The 26,532-nt window shown below is 39.9% G+C and overlaps 3 protein-coding genes across 4 annotated transcripts in view; 2 read left to right on the top strand and 1 right to left on the bottom strand.

Moving 5' to 3' along the window:
- The window catches only part of fam171a1 (family with sequence similarity 171 member A1), a 28,816-nt gene extending 17,613 nt beyond the window's left edge, over positions 1–11,203 (top strand). For both annotated transcript variants that reach the window (XM_046833467.1, XM_046833468.1), the window contains exons 5-8: positions 1,278–1,454; positions 7,386–7,505; positions 7,915–8,029; positions 8,384–11,203. In XM_046833467.1, the coding sequence (XP_046689423.1) occupies positions 1,278–1,454; positions 7,386–7,505; positions 7,915–8,029; positions 8,384–9,962 (1,991 nt within the window). In that variant the 3' untranslated portion in view covers positions 9,963–11,203. The remainder of the gene's footprint in view (positions 1–1,277; positions 1,455–7,385; positions 7,506–7,914; positions 8,030–8,383) is intronic.
- Positions 11,204–13,414: 2,211 nt separating this feature from the next.
- nmt2 (N-myristoyltransferase 2) lies at positions 13,415–23,101 on the top strand. Its single transcript, XM_046833473.1, is given in 13 exon segments — positions 13,415–14,127; positions 16,473–16,590; positions 16,723–16,867; positions 17,195–17,313; positions 17,645–17,736; positions 18,169–18,285; positions 19,260–19,430; positions 19,519–19,627; positions 19,760–19,930; positions 20,006–20,069; positions 20,072–20,172; positions 21,221–21,358; positions 22,854–23,101. Coding segments are annotated over 13 exon segments (1,551 nt in total). The 5' UTR covers positions 13,415–13,942; the 3' UTR covers positions 22,875–23,101.
- A 1,059-nt stretch (positions 23,102–24,160) lies between these two features.
- On the bottom strand, positions 24,161–25,554 carry rpp38 (ribonuclease P/MRP 38 subunit). The gene has a single exon (XM_046833474.1). The coding sequence runs from the start codon at positions 25,411–25,413 to the stop codon at positions 24,595–24,597; it is 819 nt and encodes a 272-aa protein (XP_046689430.1). The 5' UTR covers positions 25,414–25,554; the 3' UTR covers positions 24,161–24,594.
- Between the last annotated feature and the right edge of the window lie 978 nt (positions 25,555–26,532).

The raw sequence follows: 26,532 nt of genomic DNA, 5'->3' as shown, positions 1-26,532 counted from the left end.
TGCTGCGAAAAATCCCTGAAAAATAAATGAAAATTGTGCTTTTAAGTAAACGTTAAAATAACAACAAATCAAAACAGATTTCTTTGCTCTTAAGCCATTGAAAAAAAATAAACTTAAACATTAAATAACTTATAATATTTTGCTCTCCATAAAAATATCTCCTGTCAAACACAAGACGTCGCACACCTTCACCATGCAGCTCTTCAGAAACTTTCCCTCGGTAAATGGCCGAGCTGAATTGGCTCTGATTTCTCCTCTGCCACAAAAAAACTTGCTTTCACAGCAGCTTCACTTTGTGACTTTGCTCTGGTGGAGAAACGTCTGCTGAAATGTCAGATTCTTCTTTAACTCTTTTATTTTCTGTATCTTCTTATCTGCATTCAGGTTTTTCAGCTTCTCCTGATGTTTTGTCTCATAGTGCAGTCTTAGATTAAATTCCTTAATTACAGCCACATTCGCTCCACAAATAAAACACACGGGTTTACCAGCAGTGTCAGTAAACATCTACTCAGCCTCCTATCAGTTTTGAAAGGCTCTGTTTTCAGAATCAACTTTTCTCTTCGCCATTGTGAGGGGCTTCACAATAACTTTACAATAGGGTTAAATACATCAACAGACGCTCGACTTGATTGACGCTGGAATGTTCCCAGGTAGCCTAGTTTTTGGTAAGGCAGCTGAAGCGCTGCATTATGGGATATGTAGTTTGTGTTATAAGCGCTTCATATCGCCGGTACATTAATAACAATAATCATAGATCTATATAAAATGATCTTGCAGGCGGGATATAATTGTACATCGAGTTTGACACATATCTAATAGGATAATAAAAGTCTGTAGTAGCCATTGCTTGGTACGCTTCTGCTCTAGAGTCAATCCAGAGAAAATCCTGATGGCTTGGAATGATATTGATTGCAGATTTGCTGTTTATTTGTATTTATTTTTTTAAAGCCACATATCTAAAATTGTCTGTGCTGAAAATTACATTCTGGTGAAATATAAAGATAGTAACAATAATAAAAGGCTCTTTGTTGTCTGATGTAGATTTATGACCCATAATGGGTAACCGTAAGTCATGCATTTTTAAATGCTATCATATCAAGCTTCACCATTCCATTTGTTCCTCTCTGATGGTCTTCAGGGAATTTATTTACCATTTCAATTTATCATTTGAGGATGTACCATTATCTGAATGTAAAAACATTAAAGGCCCCACAAACACTCACCCTCTTTCTTACCTCTTTAATGCACCCCTCTCCCTATCTTACTCTAATTGGTAGGCAGCGACCGCAGATTTGAGCTGACCCCTGTGGCTGCTATAAGCGTTCATCTTTTGGGCAGCGATGGGGCAGAGCTTCATGTCAGTGAACCAATCAGTGTGAGCGTTCCCCTCCCTGCTAATAGTGGCTTGAAGGAGAATGACCACATTCCTGCCTGGAGGTTCGATCCCAAACTCGGTGAGTTTCACTCACTCACACACACACATACACACACACACACACACACACACACAGGCTCTACAAAACATTATTGTGAGCTATCAGGTACCCATGCTTTGTTTGTATTGGTGTGTATGGGAATAGAGGAAAGATGGAGCACTTGAGCATCACCAGATTTCCTGTTCCCTTCATCTGCCAGATAAGTCGTGTAAAAGGTTTTAGGGTTAGGATCAGGAAATGAATGTTTTAAAAAATGTCGATCGAAAGGTGGTTGTGATGTTCTGTGGAACAAGAAGGTCAGCCAGGTCACTACGAAGTGTTGTAAACACCACTGAGCTTTGGAACTTGTACAACTCTTCCTTTTATACACTTAGTCACACACTCACACACACTCTCTCTCACACACACACACACACACACACACACACATGTACAAACACTCAGAATCTTAATGTGGAATCTTTATAAACTATAGAACCTTATAGTATAAACAGTTAAAATAGTAATACATTTATTTTCTTGCACTTGTTATAATTATATATTTGTTTCCTTTATTGTAGTGAGGCTGAATTAGGCACCTTGGTAAAAAGGAAAAAAAAGTGTTAATACATGAATAACACCAGTCAAATGGTACAAAAGAACACTGGACCTAATTGTATCGGAATCACAAGGTTTATTCATTTTTAATCCAGTGTAAAACAGGTCAAATCTGATTGACGTGACATGGTGCAAAAACTGGTTGTTGTTTCTAATTTCGAATACACCTAAAGACCTGAGCATTCATGCAGCAATGCAGTCAGACTGAATTGTGCATATAGAGGTCAAGAGCTTTTGTTAAATTTTGTATGTGATCTCGTTGGTTTGTGTATTTCAGAAATGCTGCTCTACTGAGACTTTCACACATAGCAGTCTAACAGTGTTTATACACAGAATGGTATGAAAAACAATAAAGCATTTGGTGAGTGTCGGTTCTGAGAGGGAAACACTTTGTTAATGAGTTCAGACAAGAGTTGCAAGGGAGGATATAGGAACTAAAATAAGCACTCGCAGTATGTTAAATCTCCAGTGTGGTAAATGAATTACAACAGCAGTTAAACACTTTGGGTTAAATTTTTGTCACCCAAGAACATTAATCTGAGAATACAATGGGCATATGTTGGATTGATAACGGTGGTCTTTTCTTTATTTAGTCACCTACTTCATCTAAGAGGCCTGATGCTTACAGTATCCGTTGAGGAAGTGTTCTCTCTTTAGGGGAAATTGTAGCTCACTGACCAGATTATTAGACAAGGAATCATTTAGAAGCAGAGTTTCTGATCATTATCTTTGTTTGGTTATGTCATGCTCTGAAAGAAAAATAAATTGAAGTGTTATCTTCATTCTCATGCATAGATAAAAAAAGTTAAACAGTGTTTACATATACTAGACGTGAAACTTGGTGGAAAAAGTAAATCAGCGAAACAGGTGTTTGACATCAATCCAAAAAAAACTTTGTTAAAAGAATACAATATAGCAGGTGTAATTTTTTATATATGATTAGTCTATGAAATTAGAGTAAAGAATAACACAAGTACTAAGACATATAGAAAATTCACCTGATTTGGGGGCATACTCTTTCACAGTCAATAATGTCTCAAGTGCCGTTTACTAAGCTTGTATGTAAATGATGCTCATATTTGGATTGTGTCTGGTTTCAGATCAAACGCAGCTTTTATAATTTAGGCTACGTGCGATTGTAACGAAAATTCAAAATGGACGTTAAAACGTGCCGTTCAAATTAGAATGATTTTGCATAGTCAAATGAATGAAGGACAAAAAGTGTGCCCTCTTCAATGTGTTATGATGTTTGTAAGTAGATCTATGTAGCATTTTGACAATTCTTGTTGACTTTTCTCATCTCACTTGATTCAACAGTAAGGCCTGTATGAGGTTTAACTGTGTCTGTGTTAATGCTACGTCTGGATCAAGAATACATTGTTAGTATAATATATGCAGATCTTACAATCTTCATACATGTTGATTAGGAACGGTTTTCTTTTTCCATCCCATTAAAAACAGTTGACATAGAAATCAGGTTTGTTTAAACTCGTATTAATGGACCCTGAAGCCAGGATTGTTTACTGATTAAAGCATGTTTCAACTGGCATTAAAAACAGGCATTATTATTGCCAGGCATTATAAACTGAAACACTGCTGCACCTTCTCAAAGTATACAGTATGTCAGTAAAATTTAATCTCATGTATACTACAGTATTGTACAATGTGTCACTATAGACGATAGGACACACCCATCTACCTCCTGCATAGTAAAAGTTTTTCTAATTTAAAATGGGGATAGAGTTGCATTTGTTATGGGGAAGACTTAGAGGTTTGAAAGGGGGCGGGATACATGTGGACAGACCGAGTGGACAACGGGGTCTTCTGTAATGTGGGTCATTTGTTAGACTGTCTCTTAGCAGCCAGGACTAAACAGAGGGAGCGTCAGGGGGTAGAGTAACTTGCTTACAGCTATCTTAGTCAGTGTTTCAGCTTTAGGCCCTTGCCCAGGCATTTTCACAGGAAAGAAATGCCATGAGTATCTGATTACAGCCTTTAGATCCAGACGCTGACGTGTTGATGATGTCGGCAAACATGGGTAAAGCTCAGTGTCGGAGTACATGAATGTAACACAATTGCATGTGATTAATGCGTCGGTTTGCGTGACACCGGGTCTTTTGTCCAGCAGGGCGTTGCTTTGTGGTCTTATTCACGATGAATCTTGAAGCACATTCAACTTTTTACACGGGGTTAAATGTGTTTTTATACAGGCCCCTGCGTGTAGCTAAACGATTATTTGATTGCAGCTTGGATGTGTTTTGTTCATATTTCTTACCTCAGAATTTAGGATGCACTTTAGCAGCACTTAAAAACACATTTATTTTCTCTTTCTCAAACTGATATGAGGCTTTCTGTTGTGATCACACATATACTAAATGGACAAAAGTATTAGGAAACCCGACTTTTCCCCAGCATATGTGGTTCTTTCTTAGATCAAATAAACACATTTGTATAGGATGTCTTTGGATGATGTAACATAATTTTCACTTCACTTGAACTAGGAGACCCAAACCTGTTCCAGCATGACAATGCCTTCTGTGCACAAAGCCATGAAGACATATTTTACATGGGTTGGAGTTGAAGATCCTCACCCAATATCAGTACCTGACTTTATTAAACCCCTTGTGGTGGAATGGTGCAGAAATTTCCACAAGAACACTCCACAATCTAGTGGCATCTTGCCAAAGAAGTGGAGGTTATTAAAACAGCAAACAAAGACTATGTTTGGAATAGGATGTTCAGAAACTGTTTGAATCTTATGGTCAGGTATCCACAAACATTTGTTCATGTATTATACCTTGAGTCAACGTTTAAAGTAAAGAGCAGCTTTATTTGGTATTGGGGCGGGGCTAATTTCAGCTATGATGGAAAACACATCTACTTATTATTTTATGGCAATTAGGATATGTGCAGCTGTATGATAATATAGTGTAAGTATGCAGATGATTAGTCTTGATCCTCCACATACACAACACATGCATTGTTGGCAATAATGAGTACTTGTGAACTCTTTTCAAATGCCTTGCATTCTATAATCTTATATAATATCATTATTATAAATGTTTTGTTGGAGTTCCCTGTTCACGTTTGTTAAGCAAATCCCAGGTGCAATCAAATCTCTAAAAATACTTTCCTCATAATTGAGATATCTTTACAAGAACATAAAGGCATGTAATGGAAAATTCTAGCTCATTAAAAGCCCCACACTGCATTCGTTGTGTAACAGCTAACAAGTCATTAAGTACTGTTTTGAATGTCCAGGAAGATGTGACCTCATTGTGCGAGTGTGCGAAGATGGCTTTTAAATACAGACTAAGAGCGGGTTGAACACAGCAGACTGGCCATGATTAGTTCATGTTCAAATGGTTATAAAAGATATTTGATCTATACGGTCCTTCTTTAATAATTTTTTCTATTTCCGTCAGCAATATTGTTCTTTTAGTGTATTGCAGTGTCATTGTGAGTGGATGTGTGTGTGGGTGGGTGCGTGTTGAGAGGTTGCTGAGTCGGTGCAGGTCAAATAGCAATCAATAGAAACGCCGGCTGTGGTGGAAAACAGGGGGAAAATGCTGCATCACTAAACCTCTCTGCCCTCCAGTGTATACCTGCAACTCTTTCTACCCTATTAAACTGACTGTTCATAATTGTAGTGAATTTTTACTATGCTCTACTTACTATACATTATGTATATGTAGATATTATACTCATTAATAATATTGTATACTCATACTCAATGTTTTACTTCTTGAAAATCATTTTTGACTCAAAGGTCACTTCTTTTCTTATTTGTGAGCCAAACAAATTAGTGCAGGACAGCAGTTAATCAGGGTCATCAATGTTGAAAATGTCTATAGTCTACCAGAATGCATTGTGGAACATGATGAGCACCATAGCCCTAAAGCACCTCTGTAAAGCAGCTTGGGCTTGGGGCTCTAGTTTTGAATCTGTCCTGTGTATTAATTTGCATTGTTCTCCTTGTGCTTCAGGGTTTTTTTTTTGCCAGGTACTCTGGTTTTCTCTTTCTTTCAAAAGACGGTATGTAGGCTAAATGCCATTTCCAAATTGTGTGTTTGTGTGATTGTGCCCCACGATGAGTTGACAACCCGTTCTGGTTGCCCTCTGCCAACTTGGACCTCTAATTCCCTTGTGACTATTGTAAAAAAATTTTACCTATTTTACCTCTAATCAATTCTTTATCAGAGAATGTAGGGTTATTCAAACAAATGGGCAAGAAACTTCTTATCGAAAGTGAACATTTTTAATAAATTAGTTTTTTAGATGTATTAGATTTTTCACTAGTGGTTTCAACCAAACCTAAACCGGCTTGATCAGATTTCTGTCTCCTGTTTATATCTCTTTATTTATTTTTATTTTTATAAATTTCACAATTACACACATAGTGGTGTTACTTGGTAAATTACTCATAACTTGAGACATGGTCTTAAAGATTGATGACCAGTATAGGGTAGTATACTGTAATTTGTTAATAAATTAACAAAATACAGTACATCATTTAGCAAAATAAAGCGATAAATAGTATTGTACTGTATAAACTATTCAGTATATATTTATGTGGCAGCGGTGTATGCACGTGAACACGTGGACGTACCTACCATGCAAAACTTCGAACCATCCTAACTCATGGACCATCTTTACTGATATGCTGATCAGTTTTTTGTTTTTTTTTCTTCTTCTATAAGGAGCTGGTTATTCAACACTGATGCAAGGAGACTTCCATGTTTGCTTTTTGTAACAGTCAGAAGTTGATTCTTTGTCTTTCACTACATTACATGAAACTCGTAATGGACCAAAAGTATAACGTGTCAATCTTTAATTAACAATAGACTTTAATCACTGCCATGTTCTCTTTCTTCTTCTTTGTCATCTTATTCTTATTCTTCTATATTGCTGCAATATAAGCATCCGTCGTGTTTTTTCTTTATTTTAGGTGTATAATATTTACAATGGTTAGCTACAGCTTGACTTAAGCCAGTGTAAGTAAATGATTAAAGCATAAACTGGGCTTGCAATATAAATAGTTGATTTTCACAGGAAAATAAAAGGTCAATTGATTTTTAATAATAATAAAACATTTTTACATTTCTTTGATTTTGATTAAATATATTCTTACAAGAAGCAATGTGAAAAGATCTTGGTGGAACATGACACCTAGTGCCCAGTGTCATTAACACCAGGGATTGCTGTGTTAATGTTTTTACATTAAGATTATCTTGAATTAAAAAGATTTATCTTCTTTGGTATTGATTGATAGAAAGTTAATTTATAGTGCCTGTGTGTGTGTGTGTGTGTGTGTGTGTGTGTGTGTGTGTGTGTGTGTGTGTGTGTGTGTAGGAGCCTGGTTGAAGAGCAGTTTGGGCTACGTGCAGAGAGAAGGAGGTGGAGAGCTCATCCTCACCTACATCGCCCCTCAGCTTGGTTACTGGGTAGCAGCCATGTCTCCTATAAACACAGGTAACACATACTTTCTCTCTGGATCTCTTGCTCTTGTCATCTCTGACAGTCTCTGATGAATATTTTGTTTTTGTTTGCAAACTGCTAGCCAGACTTTTCATTATAACTGACTTCAACACTCAACACTCTTCACTGGCAGATTTCACCAGTAAGAAAGCTACCCTAGCTTTGTATGCCATCCAGAGTCTAATTTCTTCTTTATGATCTATTGAATTTATATATAATAAGTTGTGAGTGGGGAATTGAAGAAACATCGAACCACATAGCTATAACTCAGAGGAATTATTCGGGCTAGTTCTCTTTAAGTGTCGCTTTTCCATGCCATACCTAATTTCCATTATGTTGCTTGATGTGTTTAGACTTGAATCATGGCTCACACACTGTGTGTGTCTGTGTGTATGTGTTTCAGGTCCTGTGGTTGCGAAGGACATCAGCACATACCACACTGTGTTCCTTTTGGCCATCCTGGGAGGCATGGCCCTCATCCTGCTCTTCCTCCTCTGTCTTCTGCTCTGTTACTGCAGGTGTGTGATTATTGTTTTTTTGTTTGTTTGTTTTTCTGTTTCATCACTGATCTCATCTTTCTTTTATTTATTTTAAATTTACTGTTGTATTGTTCATTAAATGCAGAGTAAGCAGTAATCATTAAGTTTAATTGAAAATAAATAACATGAACATTTAGTATTAAATTGTATTTTGTTGTGTAGTATGTTGTATTATTGTCAAATTCATGTGTTTGTAATTAATAATACATTTGTAGTTTTGAGTAGAATTTAATATTTTTGTGGTAGTATTTTGTATTTATGCTTTTTTCATTATAAATATTCATTATTCTACATCTTGTCCTCCCATATATTTTCCTATGTTTGTGTCACCAGGAGAAAGTGCTCACGCTCCAGACGGGCTAACCAGAAGTACTCTCTGACCTCACTGGACAGCTCTAAAAGAGATCAAGCTACGTCCATGTCTCACCTCAACCTCATTAACGAAACCCAACCAGACCAGTTGGGGGTGGAACCAGACCTGCACACACCCATGCTGAACGCCGCCCCTCACGACTCATCCACCAGTGAGCTAGTGTCTTCTCGAAATGAGCTCGGGAGTCGGTCCCAGCGTGACTATCGCCGTAGCTACACCTCTATCGTCTCATCAACCGTCCATCCTCTGCACATGTCTGCTTTGTCCTCATCTCCGTATCCGCTGCAACACGCTGCCTCAGCTGGCCGCCTGTCCTCAGAGAGCAAGGCCAATCCACGCGAGCTCCGCCTTTCTCCAGCCATGACTTCACCCACAACTTCACCAGAGAGAGATCTGGGGAGTGAGCATCGTCCATCTGACTTCCTGCTTTCACGCTCTGTGGATCAGCTAGAACGCCCTCCAGGTCTTCTGCCTCGGCCCGGAGAACTGCTCTGCTGCACGTCGGAGCTGCAGGTCAGCCAGGGTGGAGCCGGATATCAGAAAGGCCGTCCCACTTTGCTTATCCCTGCCCATTATATGCGGCTGCCTGGGACACACCCTCTATCAGGACAAGCGCTTCTACTCCAGTCTGATGAACGGAGCGAGCTCGAGAGCATCCGTGCAGAGCTTAATGCATCTCATCAGCCTCAAGCTGAAGTTGTACAAGTGGACGACATGGGTGAAGAGATAGATGAGGGGAAAACAGGAGCGAGGGAGGCAGGAGGAGGGACAGTGGATGAGTGGACGTCAACGTTGCCTGAAGCCTTGTCAATCCCCAACTCACTAAGCGAGGCGGCACTCGGGGTGGTGCAGATGAACGGAGAAGATCAGCTACTGGCTGAAAAGACGTTAATGGAGTTGAGGGGCGGGAAACCCCTGCCACATCCACGAGCCTGGTTTGTGTCACTGGACGGCCGTTCGAACGCACACATCCGCCATTCTTACATCGATCTACAGAGGGCTACACACGGCACCTGCTCTGTGGGCAGCAACGATGCCAGTTTGGACTCGGGCGTAGACGTAAGTGACGTCACGCCGAGCCGCAAGAACAAAGGCCAGGAAAAGAACGCGGTTAGGACACCCAATGTGGCATGCACATCGCTGGTATTTATGGAGGATAAAGTTAATGCTCATTCAGAACCCAACGAAAGTGAAAGCCAAACTCCTGCCTGTAGCCCGGAAGAAAACTCTAATAAGCCCTTGTTGCCCAGCTCCGAGGTGGAGGAAGAGACTATAGTGCCTCCTTCACCTCCTTTGCTACCCACTCCTCCACTCCCATCCCCTCCTCCGCTCCCGGATCCCACCATGGAGGAACAAGAGGATTCAAGAGTAGATACTGAGCAGATAGTGAGGACTGAGCATGCACAAACGCACCTTAAGCTTCCCTCGAGCAACAGCGCCCCGGATGGTTTGGCTGCTCCTGAGGACATTGATGAGAACAAGAAGAGTCCGTGGCAAAAGCGTGAGGAAAGGCCACTGCTTGCCTTTAACCTGAAATAAACCCTGACCTTTAGCCTTATTACCTGTGGAAATGCCTTTTGGCTGAAGGATTTAGGGTCTGACTTTTACAATACCTGTGAAAGTGGAGGGAGGGGGGAACAAAGCCATCAAAATTAATAACAGCTTCCAGGAACTTGCTCTCCAAAAGCACTCCGCGAAACCCATTTATGCACAACAGCTATGCCTTTTTAAACAAACTGCAACAAAAAAAAATGAAAGCCATTGAATGGTATGAAGGTGAGATTATTTAGCTTTATGAACTGCTGCTGGTGTTCAGGTAAGCAATAGGATCTTCAACTGGCAGCATACAGAGCACTGAGCACTGCGTCTTTGTCCACAGTAAATGTTTAATCACGTGTTCGTCCGCTGTGTCCCAGCACTTAGCTGAACAAAATAGTGTGTCGAGGTGTTGCGTCCAGTGGTTTTCCGTCTCCGACGAGTGTTTTCTTTTTTAAATGCATCACAGGCGAGTTTTCAATCTTAGGCATCAATCAAATGCAGTATTTCCTTCTCAGTTTGATTATCAGATTTGTCCACTTTAATATCTGTGAACTTCCTGTTGTTCTTCACATTTGATACTAGAGGCTCGCATTGCTATGCATTGATATATTTTTTTATTATTTTTGAAAGCGTATTATGTGTGTTCATTATCGTATTCACTGTTTTGAATGTGAAACACAATTTAATTGAGTCTTTTCTTTGGGCAAAACATATGTTTCTTTTTCCTTTTTTTTTTAGCTTGTCTTACATTTACAAAATGCTCCGTCTGTCTAAAGTGCCTATGTAGCAGATGCATTCATTTACAATCCTCATGTGTCTCTTTGCAGATTCAATCCTGTTACATATCTATGCTTTGTTTTTTGTATATATATATTTTTTTTCATGTAGTGCATAAACCATGTGTCTTTGTACAGTGGGTGAATGATGTGTCTCTACTCTGTGTTTCTCCTCTAGCAAATTTCAAGACGTTAATTTTAGCCTGGTTGGTAATTTGTGTACGAATGAATGTGCTACAGTAGGTTGTGGTTGTCGCCCGTGGCCAAATGGTGTGTGTGTGTGTGTGTGTGTGTGTGTGTGTGTGTGTGTGTGTGTGTGTGTGTATATGAAAGCTGTCCTTGTGACATAACCACTTTGCAATCACTTCCCAAAAATCTCCTTTTGAGTGGTTGCTTATGATATAAATGAGTTCACAATTTAAAAAAAATGTAACCAGTGCTGGCATTAAACAGTGCTTTCACAAATGCTTAGTCCACTATGTTCATGTCAGGGAATTATCATACTATTTCTATTTATCATGGCTTTATAGGTTCAATCATACTGCAATAATATTATCCAATCAGCCAATCATGTGGCAGAATGTGATACAGAAAATGATCCAGAGACCAGTGGTGGACGAAGTACACAAACCATGTAGTTGAGTAAAAGTAGAGAAACAGTAAGTAAAATTAGACTCCAGTAAAAGTAAAAGTGTGTCTTTTGTACTTTTACTCAAGTGAAAGTTTAAAGTATTTGCCTTAAAATGTACTTAAGTATCCAAAGTACTATGATTTATTATGGCTATAATGTTCCTATTATCATTTTTGTCACAAGACTGTTGCTTAATCAACTTAGTTTATGTGAAAAGACTCTCAGCACACTGATCTATTAATAGAACGATATAAGTGAATCGCTGATATCTATTAAAATGATCCTGAGCCCAAAATCTTTTCAAGTACTTTACAAAAATCATGCAATTAAGGCCAGGGGTGTTGCGGCGAGTTTGAGTCAGGAGTTTCGTCCATCATTTATTCCTCTCTAAATGTTCTGCTTGCTGTTGAACTGATGCTGAACTGCATGTTAATGCTAATAGATAAAACAAATTCAAAACAGAGCTCAACTCTGATTTGAGCTTAGCCATTTTTATTCACTCATTAAAAATAAATAAATAAATAAAAACCTGGCACACTACTGCCAGATATCATTAATGATAACCACTTTGCTTTTCTGCATCTCATACACATCAGAAATGATGGTGGGTGAAGCTTCACTGGGCAAAGTCTAAACCAAACATTTGAAAATATAGTTTTCAAAATGTTTGTGTGAGTCTGCTCACAGTGGCCGACTGAATTAGAACTGAATGTAGTAATCTTTCTTATCTTTTCTTTTTTCATAAGCTATTAACTGATATTGGAGACGGATGATCCGCTGTGGCGACCCCTAATGGGAGAAGCCAGAAGAAGAAGAAGAATTAACCGATTTGTACCATTCTAGATATATTTGGTTTGGAGGGGGCAGATGTAGAGGAGAGAGGTGTATGGAGACGGATGATCTGCTGTGGCGACCCCTAATGGAAGCAGGAGAAAGGAGAAGAAGAATCATTCTAGATATAAACTATTTACCAATCCTAATGTTAAAAAACAATCTCACTGCAGTAGGTTTCGGCCTCGAGGTACAAATGTTCACCAGACTCCTCTCTACTTAAGGTTTGTAATCTGAAAGCATCTTCTTTGTACATAAAAATTTGATTAAAAAAAAGGATTAAATTATTCTGCAGAACCTGGAACGTCCTGATTTTTTTCTGAGTTGTCCATCAACAGCACCAGTAATGATTATATATACATATATATATATATATGTATGTATATATGTATGTATATATGTATATGTAACGTATCAAGCAGCAACCAAGTACTTTCTAAGTCATGCAAAGCAAATGAATGCAGTGTATAAATAGCAACTTTGCTTATGACATGGTCACAAGATTGAGTTTAAATCTAGAGAACGTCTAATATTTAAAAAAACAAAGGTAAAAGGTGCTTTATACTTGTGTTCGCATTACAGTGAACCTCTTTCTCCACTTATCCCAGTGATGTTGATGGCAAAACACAGGGTCAGACATGATGCACAGCGGGTTAAGGCCTTGCTCAAGGCAACATGAGTGGTAGCGTGGCAATACTGGGGATTGAATACCTGACCTGTTGTGCAGTAACCCAGAGTCTTAACCTTTGAGCTACCACTTCCCTGAAATTACCGCTTATAAGCTGTAAATTATCTGCTCGAAAAACTAAAACCAACATACAGCCACTGATTTAGGGTGTGGCTTTGAAGATAACACTGAAAATACAGACTGTATGTGTTGCAGGTTCCAAACCACAACATTTCCAAACCATGTACACATATACTGTAACATCCAGCTCAATTTGACACTTTGGCAGAGGCACAATCATCTACATAATAAATAGAGGAAAACGTGCCTGTCATTCAACATTAATTGTCCAAATGGAGAAGTAGAAAAGTGAAATGAAAAAAATAAATTTAAAAGAGAAGAATAAGGAGCTTATTGTCCTATTGTATGTACAGGAAACATATGTACATCATAAAATGAAATCATTAGTATGCAAATCCTCCAAGATGCCTGTGACACAGAGTTGAGGATGCTGCGATTTTCATTGTTAGTGAAGAGGATTGACAGGGTTAGAAATTAGTTTATTAGAGGGACCTCTTTGATTAAGATGGTGTGGTCATGTTCAGAGGAGGGACAGGAGGTATATATATGTTCTGAGGATGGTGGCCATGGAGGCCAAGGAGGTTTATGGATGTGGCAAGGGAAGACATGTTGGTTTGAAAGAGGCAGATATAGATGACGGGGTTATATGGAGACGGATGATCTGCTGTGGCGACCCCTAATGGGAGCAGCCTAAGGAAAAAAGGCACAAGCCATAAATGACAAATTTACAAAGCTATGATAGTGCACATGCAAGCAACAGAAGTGTGTGCATGAACTGCAGTAATGTACTGTAAAGAATCGTGCGTGTCCAGCAGGTGGCGATATTACTGCAGTAATCTCCGCTAGCCCGAATTGTAAAGAGTCCTAAATGTCCAGCAGATGGCGCTTTTACTGCACTAAACTGAAAATGCGCATGTACCGCGTAAAATTGCGATTGTCCAGCAGGCGGCGCTGTTACAACACCGAGGTCTGCCCGTAGTTTTTATAATAGCGAATGGCCAGCAGGCGGCACTGTTACTGCAGAAATCTCCGCTCGCCCGTTCGAGCCTTTCTCCTCTCACCATCCGTGATGGCGGAGGACAGCGAGTCTGCGGCCAGCCAGCAGAGCCTGGAGCTGGACGACCAGGACACCTGCGGCATCGACGGGGACAACGAGGAGGAAAATGAACACGCACAAGGGTGAGCTTTGTTTTTCTGAAATGTCCCCTGGAAGGGACTTGTCTTGCAATGTTCTGCATGATGGTCGTCTTTGGAGGCTAACACCACCAGCTCAGCATTAGCATATCCATCTCAAAAAGGACAGAAGTACCATATAACTGCAGACAAGAGCAAAATCAGAGCGTCCATTAGACGTACATCCGGGTCCATATGTGGCTTTTTTGTATTTGGTGTTTGATCAGATGGTAGCCGCTTATGCTAAGGTACAGCATCGGGCCACGTTTGAATGGAGCTCTTGGCTGTGTTTACTAGCTTAGCTCCATGTGCATAGCACAGAACAGCAGAGCCTAACATGACACGCTAGCTAGCTAACGTAAGTAATCTCTTAACGTGCTTCATTTGGTCTCATTCAGCGTTGCCCATCACACACGCTTCCATGGCTGAACCACAGCGCTGCTCATCTCTCGATTCTGATTGGTCAGAGAGCCGTTGAGCAATTTTCTCCAGCAGCAGCAGCTCTGAAAGAAGTTTCGGCTGCAAAGCTTTAGATTCATGCGCCCGTTGCTATAGTAACAGCTCCTCAACGTGGACTTGGATGGCGGATTACTCCATTAGTGTGTCCTTCGTTAACCCTGGTTTCTCTTCAGTAAACGTTTATTTAGCGGATCTAGACTGTCCTATCTAGACTTCCCAGTGTTCTCTCTTTGTAATTGTTAGTGGTATAAAGTTTTCCATCACAGGAACGTCTTTGGAACAAGATACCCAAACACATTAAAATGATACGTGGAACTAGTTTGCGTCACAGCCGCATGACAGCGTTGAGCCACGTGCTTTGTTTGATACGTGAAAAATAATGTAAGAGAAGCACCAGGTTGTGCATTTATTGGAAAACGATTGATTTTATGGTGTACCCACCTCACCGTCACACCATCCTGTCATTGGTTATTATAACATACGTGGAAGTGTGTGTCTGTGTGTTTCATTTTTTTGTTCCTTCAATTGGAAACTATAGCAAGTTAACTGAAAAGGCATCCACATTTCACATTTATATGTTTGGCAGATGCTTTTGTCCAAAGGGACTTGCAATTGATGAAAACAACAAGCGATTTATCGAAAGATGGCAATAAACATGAGGCGCTTTTATATACACTGTTTCAATCTTCTTCTTCTTCTTCTTCTTTCGGCTTCTCCCATTAGGGGGCGCCACAATGGATCATCCGTCTCCATACCCCCCTGTCCTCTACATCTGCCTCTTTCACACCAACTACCTGCATGTCTTCCCTCACCACATCCATAATCATCTTCCTTGGCCTTCCTCTTTTCCTCCTTCCTAGTGGCTCCATCCTCAGCATTTTTCTACCATTATACCCCATGTCCCTCCTCTGCACATGTCCAAACCTACTCAATCTCACCTACCTCACTTTGTCACCAAAATGTCCTACATGGGCTCTCCCTCTAATAAACTCATTTCTAATCTTGTCCATCGTCGTCACTCCCAACGAAAACCTCAACATCTTCAGCTCTGCTACCTCCAGCTCCACCTCCTGTCTTTTCCTCAATGTCACTGTCTCTAATCCATACAACATCTCAGGTCCCACCACAGTCCTATAAACTTTCCGTTTCATTCTTGCAGATACTCTTCTATCACAAATCACTCCTGTCACTCTTCTCCACCCTGCCTGCATTCTTTTCTTTACTTCCCTATCACACTCTCCATTACTTTGCAATATACACGGTTTTAATCATCTTTTAAAATAGTAAAAGCTAGGACAGGAAGGGATCAAGGTTAATAAGGGGCTGCTAGATGCTTGTGGATGACAGGAGTTTTCAGCTGTTTCTTGAAGAAAGTTTGGTAAGTTGTTCAACCAACAGAGTACCGCGAAAGAAAACATCCTTAACTTTGTGCCCCTCTGCGATGTCACCACGAGTTGCCCCTCATTTACCAATCACATGCTTTTGGATGTAGATACCTGGGAGAGAACAGAGATAGGATGGTGACCTTGTGTCTGCTCTGTAGGCAAGCACCAATGTCATGAACTGTATCCAGCGCCAAGAGATGAGGAGCCGTGTAACATGGGCCCTCTTGAGCTCATTGAAAACAAGACACGCTGCTGCATTATGAATCATTTGCAGAAGTTATTATTTGCTCACTGTTGCCAGGCAGATTACAAAACCTTGTGTATGTTCTACAATACGCCAAGTAATGATTTCTACAATACCGTCATCTGTCAGGTCTCGGTAGCCAAACCATCTTTGTTTGCTGTCTGTGTATTGAAACGTTAATCTTGAGTTCAGCATTGCTAAAAATAAAAAAAATAAGACAACAACTGCCATATATGATCTAAAGAGGATCTGCTTTTATGCAGGAGTCCTGGTGGAGACTTTGGCGCGAAGAAGAAAAAGAAGAAACAGAAAAGGAAGAAAGAAAAACCTAGCTCTGGAGGAACCAAGTCTGATTCTGCGTCCGATTCTCAGGAGATAAAGGTCTCTAAAGTTGTACTTATTCCCTTCTTATTAGTTGTTATTTCGTTAATCATGTTGTGTTTTGCGATATTTTGAATGAAGTTCTCATTAGATTACGAAATCATTCACTGCCTCGTCCCTGTTTTCTATCAGAATCCAGCCATTCCCATGCAAAAGCTGCAGGACATTCAGAGAGCAATGGAGCTGCTGTCTACATGTCAAGGACCTGCCAAGAACATCGACGAGGCCACCAAGCACAAGTACCAGTTCTGGGACACTCAGCCTGTCCCTAAGCTCAGTAAGTTCTAGTCAGAAAGAATTTCTACTTCTTCATAGCTTAGCACAGTTCCTCTGATCATCTAGTGTTTCCAAAGAGACCACAGGCTTTTCTTTCATACCTCCTGGGGTCACAGATGAGAATTAGATCATCTTAGCAATCTACAATTTTCTTTACATTCCAGAGAAGTAATTTATTCGCATTAGGTCTGACTACGCTTGGGCTTTTCATATCCTAAACTTTTCAGAATTGAATGCGACTCATATGCATAAACAGCTTGCGTGGGTGTATTTTATTATAATCTAATCAAATTAAAATCAGTGTGAAATTTCCTTTGTTCACTCACAGACGAGGTGGTGACCACTCACGGGCCGATCGAGCCGGATAAGGAAAATGTTCGACAGGAGCCATATTCCCTCCCGCAAGGTTTTATGTGGGACACCCTGGATCTCAGCAGTGCTGAAGTGGTGAGTGTGTGTAAGACCTTTGTGTGGGCGGTGGTAGCTCAGTGGTTAAGGTATTAGACTTTCAAACAGAAGGTCATGAGTTCAAACCTCATCACCGCCAAGCTACCACTGCTCTCAACTACTCAGTTGTAAGCTGCTCTGGATAAGGGCATCTTCCATAAGTGTGTGTGTGTGTGTGTGTGTGTGTGTGTGTGTGTGTGTGTGTGTGTGTGTGTGTGTGTGTTTATTTCTGCTCATCGGTTTTTGTTGTTCATGTTTTGTGTACACGTTCATTCAAACTCCTAGCAATCTGCATTTCCTCATTTGTTTTCTCTAACTCTTTCTCTTGTAGTTGAAGGAGCTGTACACACTGCTGAATGAGAATTATGTAGAGGATGATGACAACATGTTCAGATTTGACTATTCTCCTAACTTTCTCAAATGGTAAGAGTACAAGTGGAATTCCATTTGGAATAGGAAAGAATCGGCTGTTCCAATTCTCCAAAGTATCACTTTATATTATATATAAAAAAAAAAAAAAAATGTATACAATAACACATTTATTTTTCTAATACAAGAATAAATGTACATTTTAAAATGATGTGGTGTCTGGGTTCAATAAATGTCTTCTTTCTTTGCAAGTCAAATTCCTTGCATTTCACTATGGCTTGATTCAGCTGCTTGTCTTATACAGTTCAGCCCAGTAACCAGTTTTACTTCCCATCTGGGTCATGTTTTAAATATATCACAAAGCCAAGTGATCTTGATATGCCACCTTGGCTTGAAATGATGCTGTCTGAGCTTATTTTATTAAAGTACCTAACGTGACTAGGCTAAAGTTCGCCTCTGTTGTTTCTCTTCGCCTGCCTGCTGTAGGGCCCTTCGCCCACCTGGCTGGCTGCCTCAGTGGCACTGTGGTGTGAGAGTCTCGTCTAATAAGAAGCTGGTGGGCTTCATCAGTGCCATTCCTGCTGACATTCACATCTATGACACGTGAGTGCGAGCCTCTGACTTATTAATGCAGTTTTACCTTAAAAACGTCTCGTATTTCTGATTTACAGGCAAAATCGAATTTTTGACATTACACTTAAATTGAATACAGGTCTAACATGACGTACTATAGGCCTTTTTAGTTAATAAACATTGTGGCGGGTTTTTTGTGTGGGCGGAGCTTAGGTCGGGTTAGAAAGATTTCCCTGACCGCTTCACTAACGCTAGCTATTAAGTTTAGTTAGTTTGTTTTTAAACAATGACTGGTCAGAATCCGATTTTATCTGACTATGTAAGGGCACTCACTGTCCAGGACAGAACCAGATCGGCCGACCCGTACACAGAATGCACCTGACTCACTTGGGTCGTAGCAGTTATTAGGCAATAAAATCTATTTGTATATCTACATGAGAGTATAAAGCTAATGTTAATACTTTCGGTTGGCTACTAGCAGTGGCAAACGTTGGCAAATGAAAATACTCGATCACAGACCTGACACACAACATGGGTCTGTTCACTGTTACCTCTGACGACATACAGTTTACTTTGTTTAGTCTCTGGCCGTTAGCTAGCAAGCTAAAATGCTAGCGTTACATTGGAAATCAATTAACTTGTTCCCCAATTTCTGATTAGGTGGGCATGCATGAGAAATCTTTAGACCAGTAACCAAACCATATCAACAAAAGACAATAGTTTCTTTAACTTTACTTGATATGAAGTGTCATCATCATCGTGACATAGGCAATGATAGGGTCTATAGGAAAATACATGTAACGTCTGAAATTGTTTTCTGTAAGATGTGTGTGTGTTTTTTGTGGAGGTTTTCTGTTACACAAGCTGCATTTTGTCCACTTAGAGTCCTGTGATTAACTTTTAAATGTCACTTATAAAATGGTATAGTGTGTCGTTCATTACCTACATTTTAATAATCATTAGCCAAACAAAAAAAGTTACTGATAAAGTTGCCTTTTTTCCAGATTAAAGAAGATGGTAGAGATCAACTTCCTGTGTGTGCATAAAAAGCTTCGCTCAAAGCGTGTAGCTCCAGTTCTGATCCGGGAGATCACACGCCGGGTCAACCTAGAGGGCATTTTTCAGGCAGTTTACACTGCAGGGGTGGTACTGCCCAAACCAGTTTCCACATGCAGGTACCAAGACAGGCACATGTACATGAATCGCTTAACGTCTAAATGTGAACCTACAGCATAAACTTTTTATTTTTTTACTTTTTTGCAGGTACTGGCATCGTTCTCTAAACCCGAGGAAACTTGTAGAGGTGAAGTTTTCTCACCTTAGCAGAAACATGACACTACAAAGAACCATGAAGCTTTACAGGTTATCAGATGTAAGTCTTCTGTGACTTGGAGCTGCATATAGATCTACTACTTCATCAGCCAATATAGACTTAACTCTCAAAGGATGGAGAAAAAAAATGTTTTTGAAACCTTCTTACATTTTTTTTTTTATTGTGACACAGAGCACTCGCACTCCTGGGTTGAGGCCGATGGCAGCTGCCGATGTGCAGCAGGTGACTGCGCTACTGCAGAAATACTTAAGCCATTTCCATCTGCGGCCTGTAATGGGGGAGGAGGAGGTGCAGCACTGGTTCCTCCCGCAGGAGAACATCATCGACACCTACGTGGTGGAGGTACGGTTTACTTTTTTGAGCATTTTTTTGTTATATATTATTTTTTATGGAATGTTGTTCGTCTCCTTGGTTTAGGGTTCTGGTGGCACGCTGACCGACTTCATCAGTTTCTACACGCTGCCTTCTACAGTGATGCACCACCACTGCACAAAAGCCTAAAGGCAGCTTACTCCTTCTACAACGTGCACACACAAACACCGCTGATTGATCTGATGAATGACGCACTCATCCTCGCCAAACTGGTACGTCTGTGATTTCAATGCCACAGTACAGATTTGAAGCAAATATTGAAAATCAGTTCCATAACCAAGCTTTTCACATGCTCAAAAGATCTTATGTAAAAACGATTTCCACTAGATAGCACTTTCGAGCTAAAACTTCCCCGTGTGTCAGGTTTCCTGTTAAGATGAAATCTAACATAGGATTATACAGATGTGTGACAAGTATAGAAAAATAATTTCCTGCCACTTTTACTTCCTCCTGAGCATGAGCACTATGGACTTTGCTCTTTGTGCAAGTATCTCACTATATATATTTATATAAATAAAAATTAGGTGTCAATTAATTTATATATTTAATTGCGATTAATCGCACGATTGTCATGAGTTAACTAGTTATTAATCAAAACTTAAATGCACCTTTGTATTTGTTCTAAATACAAACTTAAAATAATACTCTAATCATTATGGGCATGGACAAATATGGATGCTTTATGCAAATGTATGTTTGTTATTAGTGAAACCATACTAAACATGGAGCATGAAGGCAAAATATTCTTCTAAATTACAGAAATCATCAGGACACCAAACGAAAATTTTGCTTTTGTTTCCACACGGACGGTTTGAATTGCCGGATGTTTCACGGCGGATTTTGGTGTTTGATTTGAGACTTTATTTTTTTTTTTTGTATCTGAATAAATGTGTTGCATTTCAGATTCAAATTTCGCCCTTTATATTTATTTATTTATATTTTTAATAAAACTGCCTGTCCAAAAAAAAAAGATACACACACTAATATTTCGTTGTTCCGCCTTCAGCTTTGATTACGGCACGCATTCACCGTGGCATTGTCCTGTTAAGCTTCTGCAATGTCACAACATTTATTCCCGTCCAGAGTTGCTGTAAGTTTTCACCAAGATCTTGTATTGATGATGGGAGGGTCAGACAGCTGCACAAAGTCTTCTTCAGCACATCCCAAAGATCCTCAATGTGGTTAAGGTCTGGACTCTGTGGTCATCAATCTATGTGTGAAAATGATTTCTCATGCTCCCTTCTTTTCTTTTCATTACAGAAAGGCTTTGATGTTTTTAATGCTCTGGATTTAATGGAGAATAAGACTTTCTTGGAAAAGCTCAAGTTTGGAATTGGAGACGGAAACCTGCAGTATTACCTTTACAACTGGAAATGTCCTGGCATGGAGCCTGAGAAGGTGAGCAGAATAAATATAAATAAAGGGCAGTAATATCCGTATGAAGCCGAGTGATATGGCATTGCGGTATAGATACTGCAGGATAATAGCATTATGATGAACTTCATTCCAATTGTTTCTTATGGAATACTTACTGAGAATTAAACTGAAGAATCTGGTATAACTACTGGTGATTTATTTAAATACTGTAAGAGTCTCTTTCTGCCTTGTTTCTACCTACCTTGATCATGCCATAAAAATAGTCATTAAAAAAATAAAAGCACAAGGCAACCAGCTTGGATGTTGGGATAAAAGGAAAAACACACAAAGCCACGATCCTGAACCTTTTTTGCATCACGGATCAGTTGCTCACAATAAAGTGCATATTATATTACTATTACACATATTATATGATTTAAATTGCTTTTATAATGAAAATATAACTTACCACAGTGTGGAATCAGTGGAAGATGAATTTATCAAAGAAGAAAAACTGCAACTAAAACAGGAAATGCAGAAAATTGGCCTAGGTGGATCCTCCTCCTCTCCTTCTACTTTCGGCTGCTCCCATTAGGGGTCTCCACAGCGGATCATCCATCTCCATACCCCCCTGTCCTCTACATCTGCCTCTTTCAAACCAACTACCTGCATGTCTTCCCTCACCACATCCATAAACCTCCTCTTTTACTTCTTCCTGGTGGCTCCATCCTCAGCATTCTCCTACTGATATACCTCATGTCCCTCCTCTGCACATGTCCAAACCATCTCAATCTCACCTCCCTCACCTTGTCTCCAAAACGTCCTACATGCACTGTCCCTCTAATAAACTAATTTCTAATCCTGTCCATCCTCATCACTCCCAACGAACATCTCAACATCTTCAGCTCTGCTACCTCCAGCTTCACCTCCTGTCTTTTACTCAATGCCACTGTCTCTAATCCATACAACATCGCAGGTCTCACCACAGTACTATAAACTTTCCCTTTCACTCTCGCAGATACTCTTCTATCACAAATCACTCCTGTCACTCTTCTCCACCCACTCCACCCTGCCTGCACTCTTTTCTTCACTTCTCTAACACACTCTTCATTACTTTGCACTGCTGACCCCAGGTAATTGGCATAGGTGGATAGTCTTTTTAATTTTTTTAATTAAAACCTGAAAGTCAATACAATTGAAATAAAATAAAACATTTAAAGTATTGATTCTTGCTATGTGGCCCGATACCATGTGATCCATGGCCCAGTGGTTGAGGACCTCTGTCATACAGCATGTTTTCTTCCTGCAGTCGTCTTTTTATTCGCTTCCTCACTTCAAATGAATCGTGTTCGTGTAGGTCAGGGTTTATGAAATTATGAGAGAAAAAAAAAAGAATTTTCTTTGATCCCATGCTTTCAGATTTCTAATACTCACTACAATAACTAACATGATATTGTCGGTAACATAAGTGTGTGCAAGCTAAAAGACTATTGGACATCGTGAAGTCACTCACTATCATTTCTCGCCTTTCTTGCAGGTTGGCCTCGTGCTACAGTAACCAGCTGCTACATTCAGGTCCACGGGACGCCAGTCAGAAAAAAACCATGAAGAAAATCCATTCAGTGAATGAGTTCCATCATGCAGCTCTCTTAGGTCTCTTCTTTTGTTACAAGAGATTCTCCGGTGATTTTTTTTCTTTCCTTTTTAGATATCAGCAGAATGTGAAAAGCATCAGCTTCAGACTGACTAATACTTCATACTATAAACACACAATTCTTTTCTTAAGGCATGCATCAACTCTTAATGTCTCTCTTTAATTTGGGGATTTTTTTTTTTTTTTTTTGCAAATACATGATCGACAAGCGCATGTCTCTCATCTGATGTGTAAACACCCTCGATTACTTTTCAGTTTTGTTCCTAATCAGTGGGAAAGAATTTGAAGCGGTATAGTTAATATGCGATATTTATTACGTGTTGTGGTTTACAGAGGAGCCGAGAAACAGGGCAGGGTCGCATCCAAAGTTTTGACCATTGAACGCTGCTGTGGTTCCGGCTCTCGGTTTCGTTTTGCTGCGTACATGTGAAGAATGTATCACTTTTATTCCATTTCTCCTCGAAGCACATTCTCTTAATAGAGCTTGAAAGCTTTAGTGTGCATTTTTTTTAATGATTTATTTTGTTTAGGTCATGAGTGTGTGCAAATCAAGAAGAATGTGAAGTGTTGTTTTTTTTTAATTATTACTGTGTTCAGTGTTTTAGTCTGAAACAATTCTGATATTTAGAATTGTGTTTAAGTTTTACACGCATCATCAGTCAGTCGCAAAGAAAAACTTTGCTGGGAATTTTCACACACAAGCACAAAGGAGACGAGACAAACAATCACTGGCGTCTCTTTGACGACGTCGCTGTCTTTCTTTCTAGCTTTCCCTGTGCTTTTAAATATACGCAGCTGAAAAATTGCTCATCACTTGATCAAATTGCTGTTACATGGGCCTCTAAAAACTTACAAAAAAAGAGCTTTTTTTATATACAGTAGAAAATGCCTTAGTGTTCCTGCTTCTCTTGTATTTGACAAATGTATCCGTGTCTACAAGCCATTCAAGCACATCCAAATTACAATCCTAAAGAATTAGACACAAATCAGATGCTTGTTCTCAAATCCAGGTTGCTTTTTTTGCCAGAGGTGTGTGTGTGAATGTGTGTGAGCAGTCTTGAAGCTTGCTGTATGAACCGAGCATGATGATTTTTTCCTCTCCACCCTCATGAACGTCACCCAAAGTACTTACCTTATTTACGAGGTCGTTTTTTTTAAAAACCTGATGTAGATTCAAAATGACGCTCAGCTTTCTCTGAAGATTTTTATTAAACTCCATTTGCAGGTTGTGTGAACTATGAAACGAACTGAAAAAGATCAATTGTATACCAGCACCATGTCAAACACGGTGGCCACCAAGATATCTGATCATGAAAGATGCATTAATGAATACCAGCATGGATAAATTTGAATAAAATAAAAATCATCTGAAACCTGTAACAACTCTCATTTACTCAATCTCTCCACTGATTTACCCAGTGGTCCATATGTAATGATGTGCATGGTGGACTGGTTAGGGGGTGCCTTTAATTATGAGACATGTAAAAAAAAAAAATCAACTGCACCAATTTCAGTAATTTTTTTCACCTGCTTTACCACTTTTGTGAGCAAAATGAAATTGTGACCATCATGCATTAGATGTTTCAAGGGAATAAGGGGGCATTGTTGCAGTTTGTCCACGTGCTCACTTTTGTTTTGCTTTCTTCTGCTTGGTTTTACGGATTTTTAAAGGATTTGGGATAATTTTCTTTACTTTAAGAGGTTGCAGTGAAATCACCGGGTCCTGAACTTCAAGGCAATCCTCCAGTCTCCTTTTTCTCCCTCTACCCAGTTTCTCCTCCTCATGTTCCTGCTTGGTTTCTTCTGACATTTCAACCCGTTTTGATTTGGACACACGGGCCCCTGGAGGCACCCAAGCCACAGCCAGCGGGGGCGTTTTGGCCGCGAGGGCCTCCACCGTGTCCGCGAACGTGCCACTCTGCCGCTTAAAGCCGAGCGCGAGGACGCTGCCGAGCCCGAGCGCTCCCGCGAGACCCGCACTCAGACCCGGGACCTGGCACGCAGGTACCGCGCGGGTTTGGCTCAGGGATATGAGGTGGCTGGTCATGTGAGCGGGTTTCACCGAGTCGCACACGAGCACCAGGCCGAGCTCGTTCCTCTCCAGACCTTTCGTCACCTCGTTGATGCCGATGGCGAGCTCGTTCCTCAGGCGCTTATCGGTCCAGCATCGTTCATCCGACTTCTGTGTCGGTTCAGCGGTGTCCATCGATTCCTGGTTTTCCTTCTTGTCCTTGCGCTTTCTTCGCCACTTGCGGAAAACCTTTCCGTGCTGTTTCCGGAGATCGAGCGAGCTGAGTTTCTCGGTCACGGTTTTCAGGATGAATCTGGCCTGGCCCTTCTCTAACGGCTTCCACTTTAAGTCGTACGGGTTGCCGAGGCACGTTTTCACTGGGAGAGGTTTCTTTTTCTCCTTTTTCGTGGCTTTCTGCCCCGGTGTAGCCATCCTGCTATTAATACACACGTCTGCTTTAATAAGGATTTAAAATATCCGTATACGTTTTACCTCAAACACGCCACAAATCGCGTTTCTCTGAAGCGTGTGAGCTGTCCCTGGAAGCAGCCATATTTGTTTTTGTGCTCTTCTTCGCCGCATCAACATTTTGGATTTAAAGCCGTAGTGCCACCTGCTGTCCCGGTGCTGTAACAGTCTTATAAATATTGGCTTGTTCAATTACAACAATCACTGTTGTAATTGTGTTTTACATTATTTGCACTTTTCTTGTTGGTCATTGCTTTCAATAACCATGGGGATGAGTTTTGACAATAAATGAGTACAGTCTGCTACAATGACTTGGGTCTGCAATATACATGAACAATTTAGCATTTAAGAACCCATCACTAAACAGCACACCTCAACAATAAACTATAATGAATGGAAATTTCATGTCCCCCAGATAAGGACGGGGGAAAATCCCTTTTGAGCCTGGTTCCTCTCAAGGTTTCTTTCTCTTAACATCAATGAAAGTTTTAGATAAAATCAATGCATTATTTAAAAAATTACATTGCATTAAAATCTATGTATTTATTATTTACACTTGCACTTGTGTTATTTACATTTTGTGACATAGTTTAAATCAAATGATTGAATTAAACTACAAACCTCAATACTATAAATATAGGAATCCTATAAATGTTGACTTGGTCCTAAAATTGTTGTATTTTGTTAACATAATAAATTACCGTGCAATAAAAATCTATGCTGCGTTTATGTTTTAAGAGAGCTCAGAGAAAATGTCTTTAAAGCTGCTAAAACACAAAAGCATCTCAGCATTCACAATTGGGGTCTACTGTGAGTCAAAAGCAGGAATTTTAAAGCTATAATGGGCAATATATATATAATCACTCTCTCACTCTCTCTCTCTCTCTCTCTCTCTCTCTCTATATATATATATATATATATATATAATACAAATACCTTAACTTCCAGTGCATCAAAATAAACTACAAAATACAGCAGCCACACCATGTATCACAATAAACTACTATTTTTTTTTTTATTAAAAAAATACTAAAAATACTTTTACAAGGGAGCATGAAATGTCTTCACAAATCTTCCATTAAT

The sequence above is a fragment of the Silurus meridionalis genome, chromosome 21 (genome assembly GCF_014805685.1).
Source record: "Silurus meridionalis isolate SWU-2019-XX chromosome 21, ASM1480568v1, whole genome shotgun sequence".
In the NCBI taxonomy this organism is placed as follows: domain Eukaryota; kingdom Metazoa; phylum Chordata; class Actinopteri; order Siluriformes; family Siluridae; genus Silurus; species Silurus meridionalis.
This window is presented reverse-complemented; position numbering and strand designations above follow the sequence as displayed.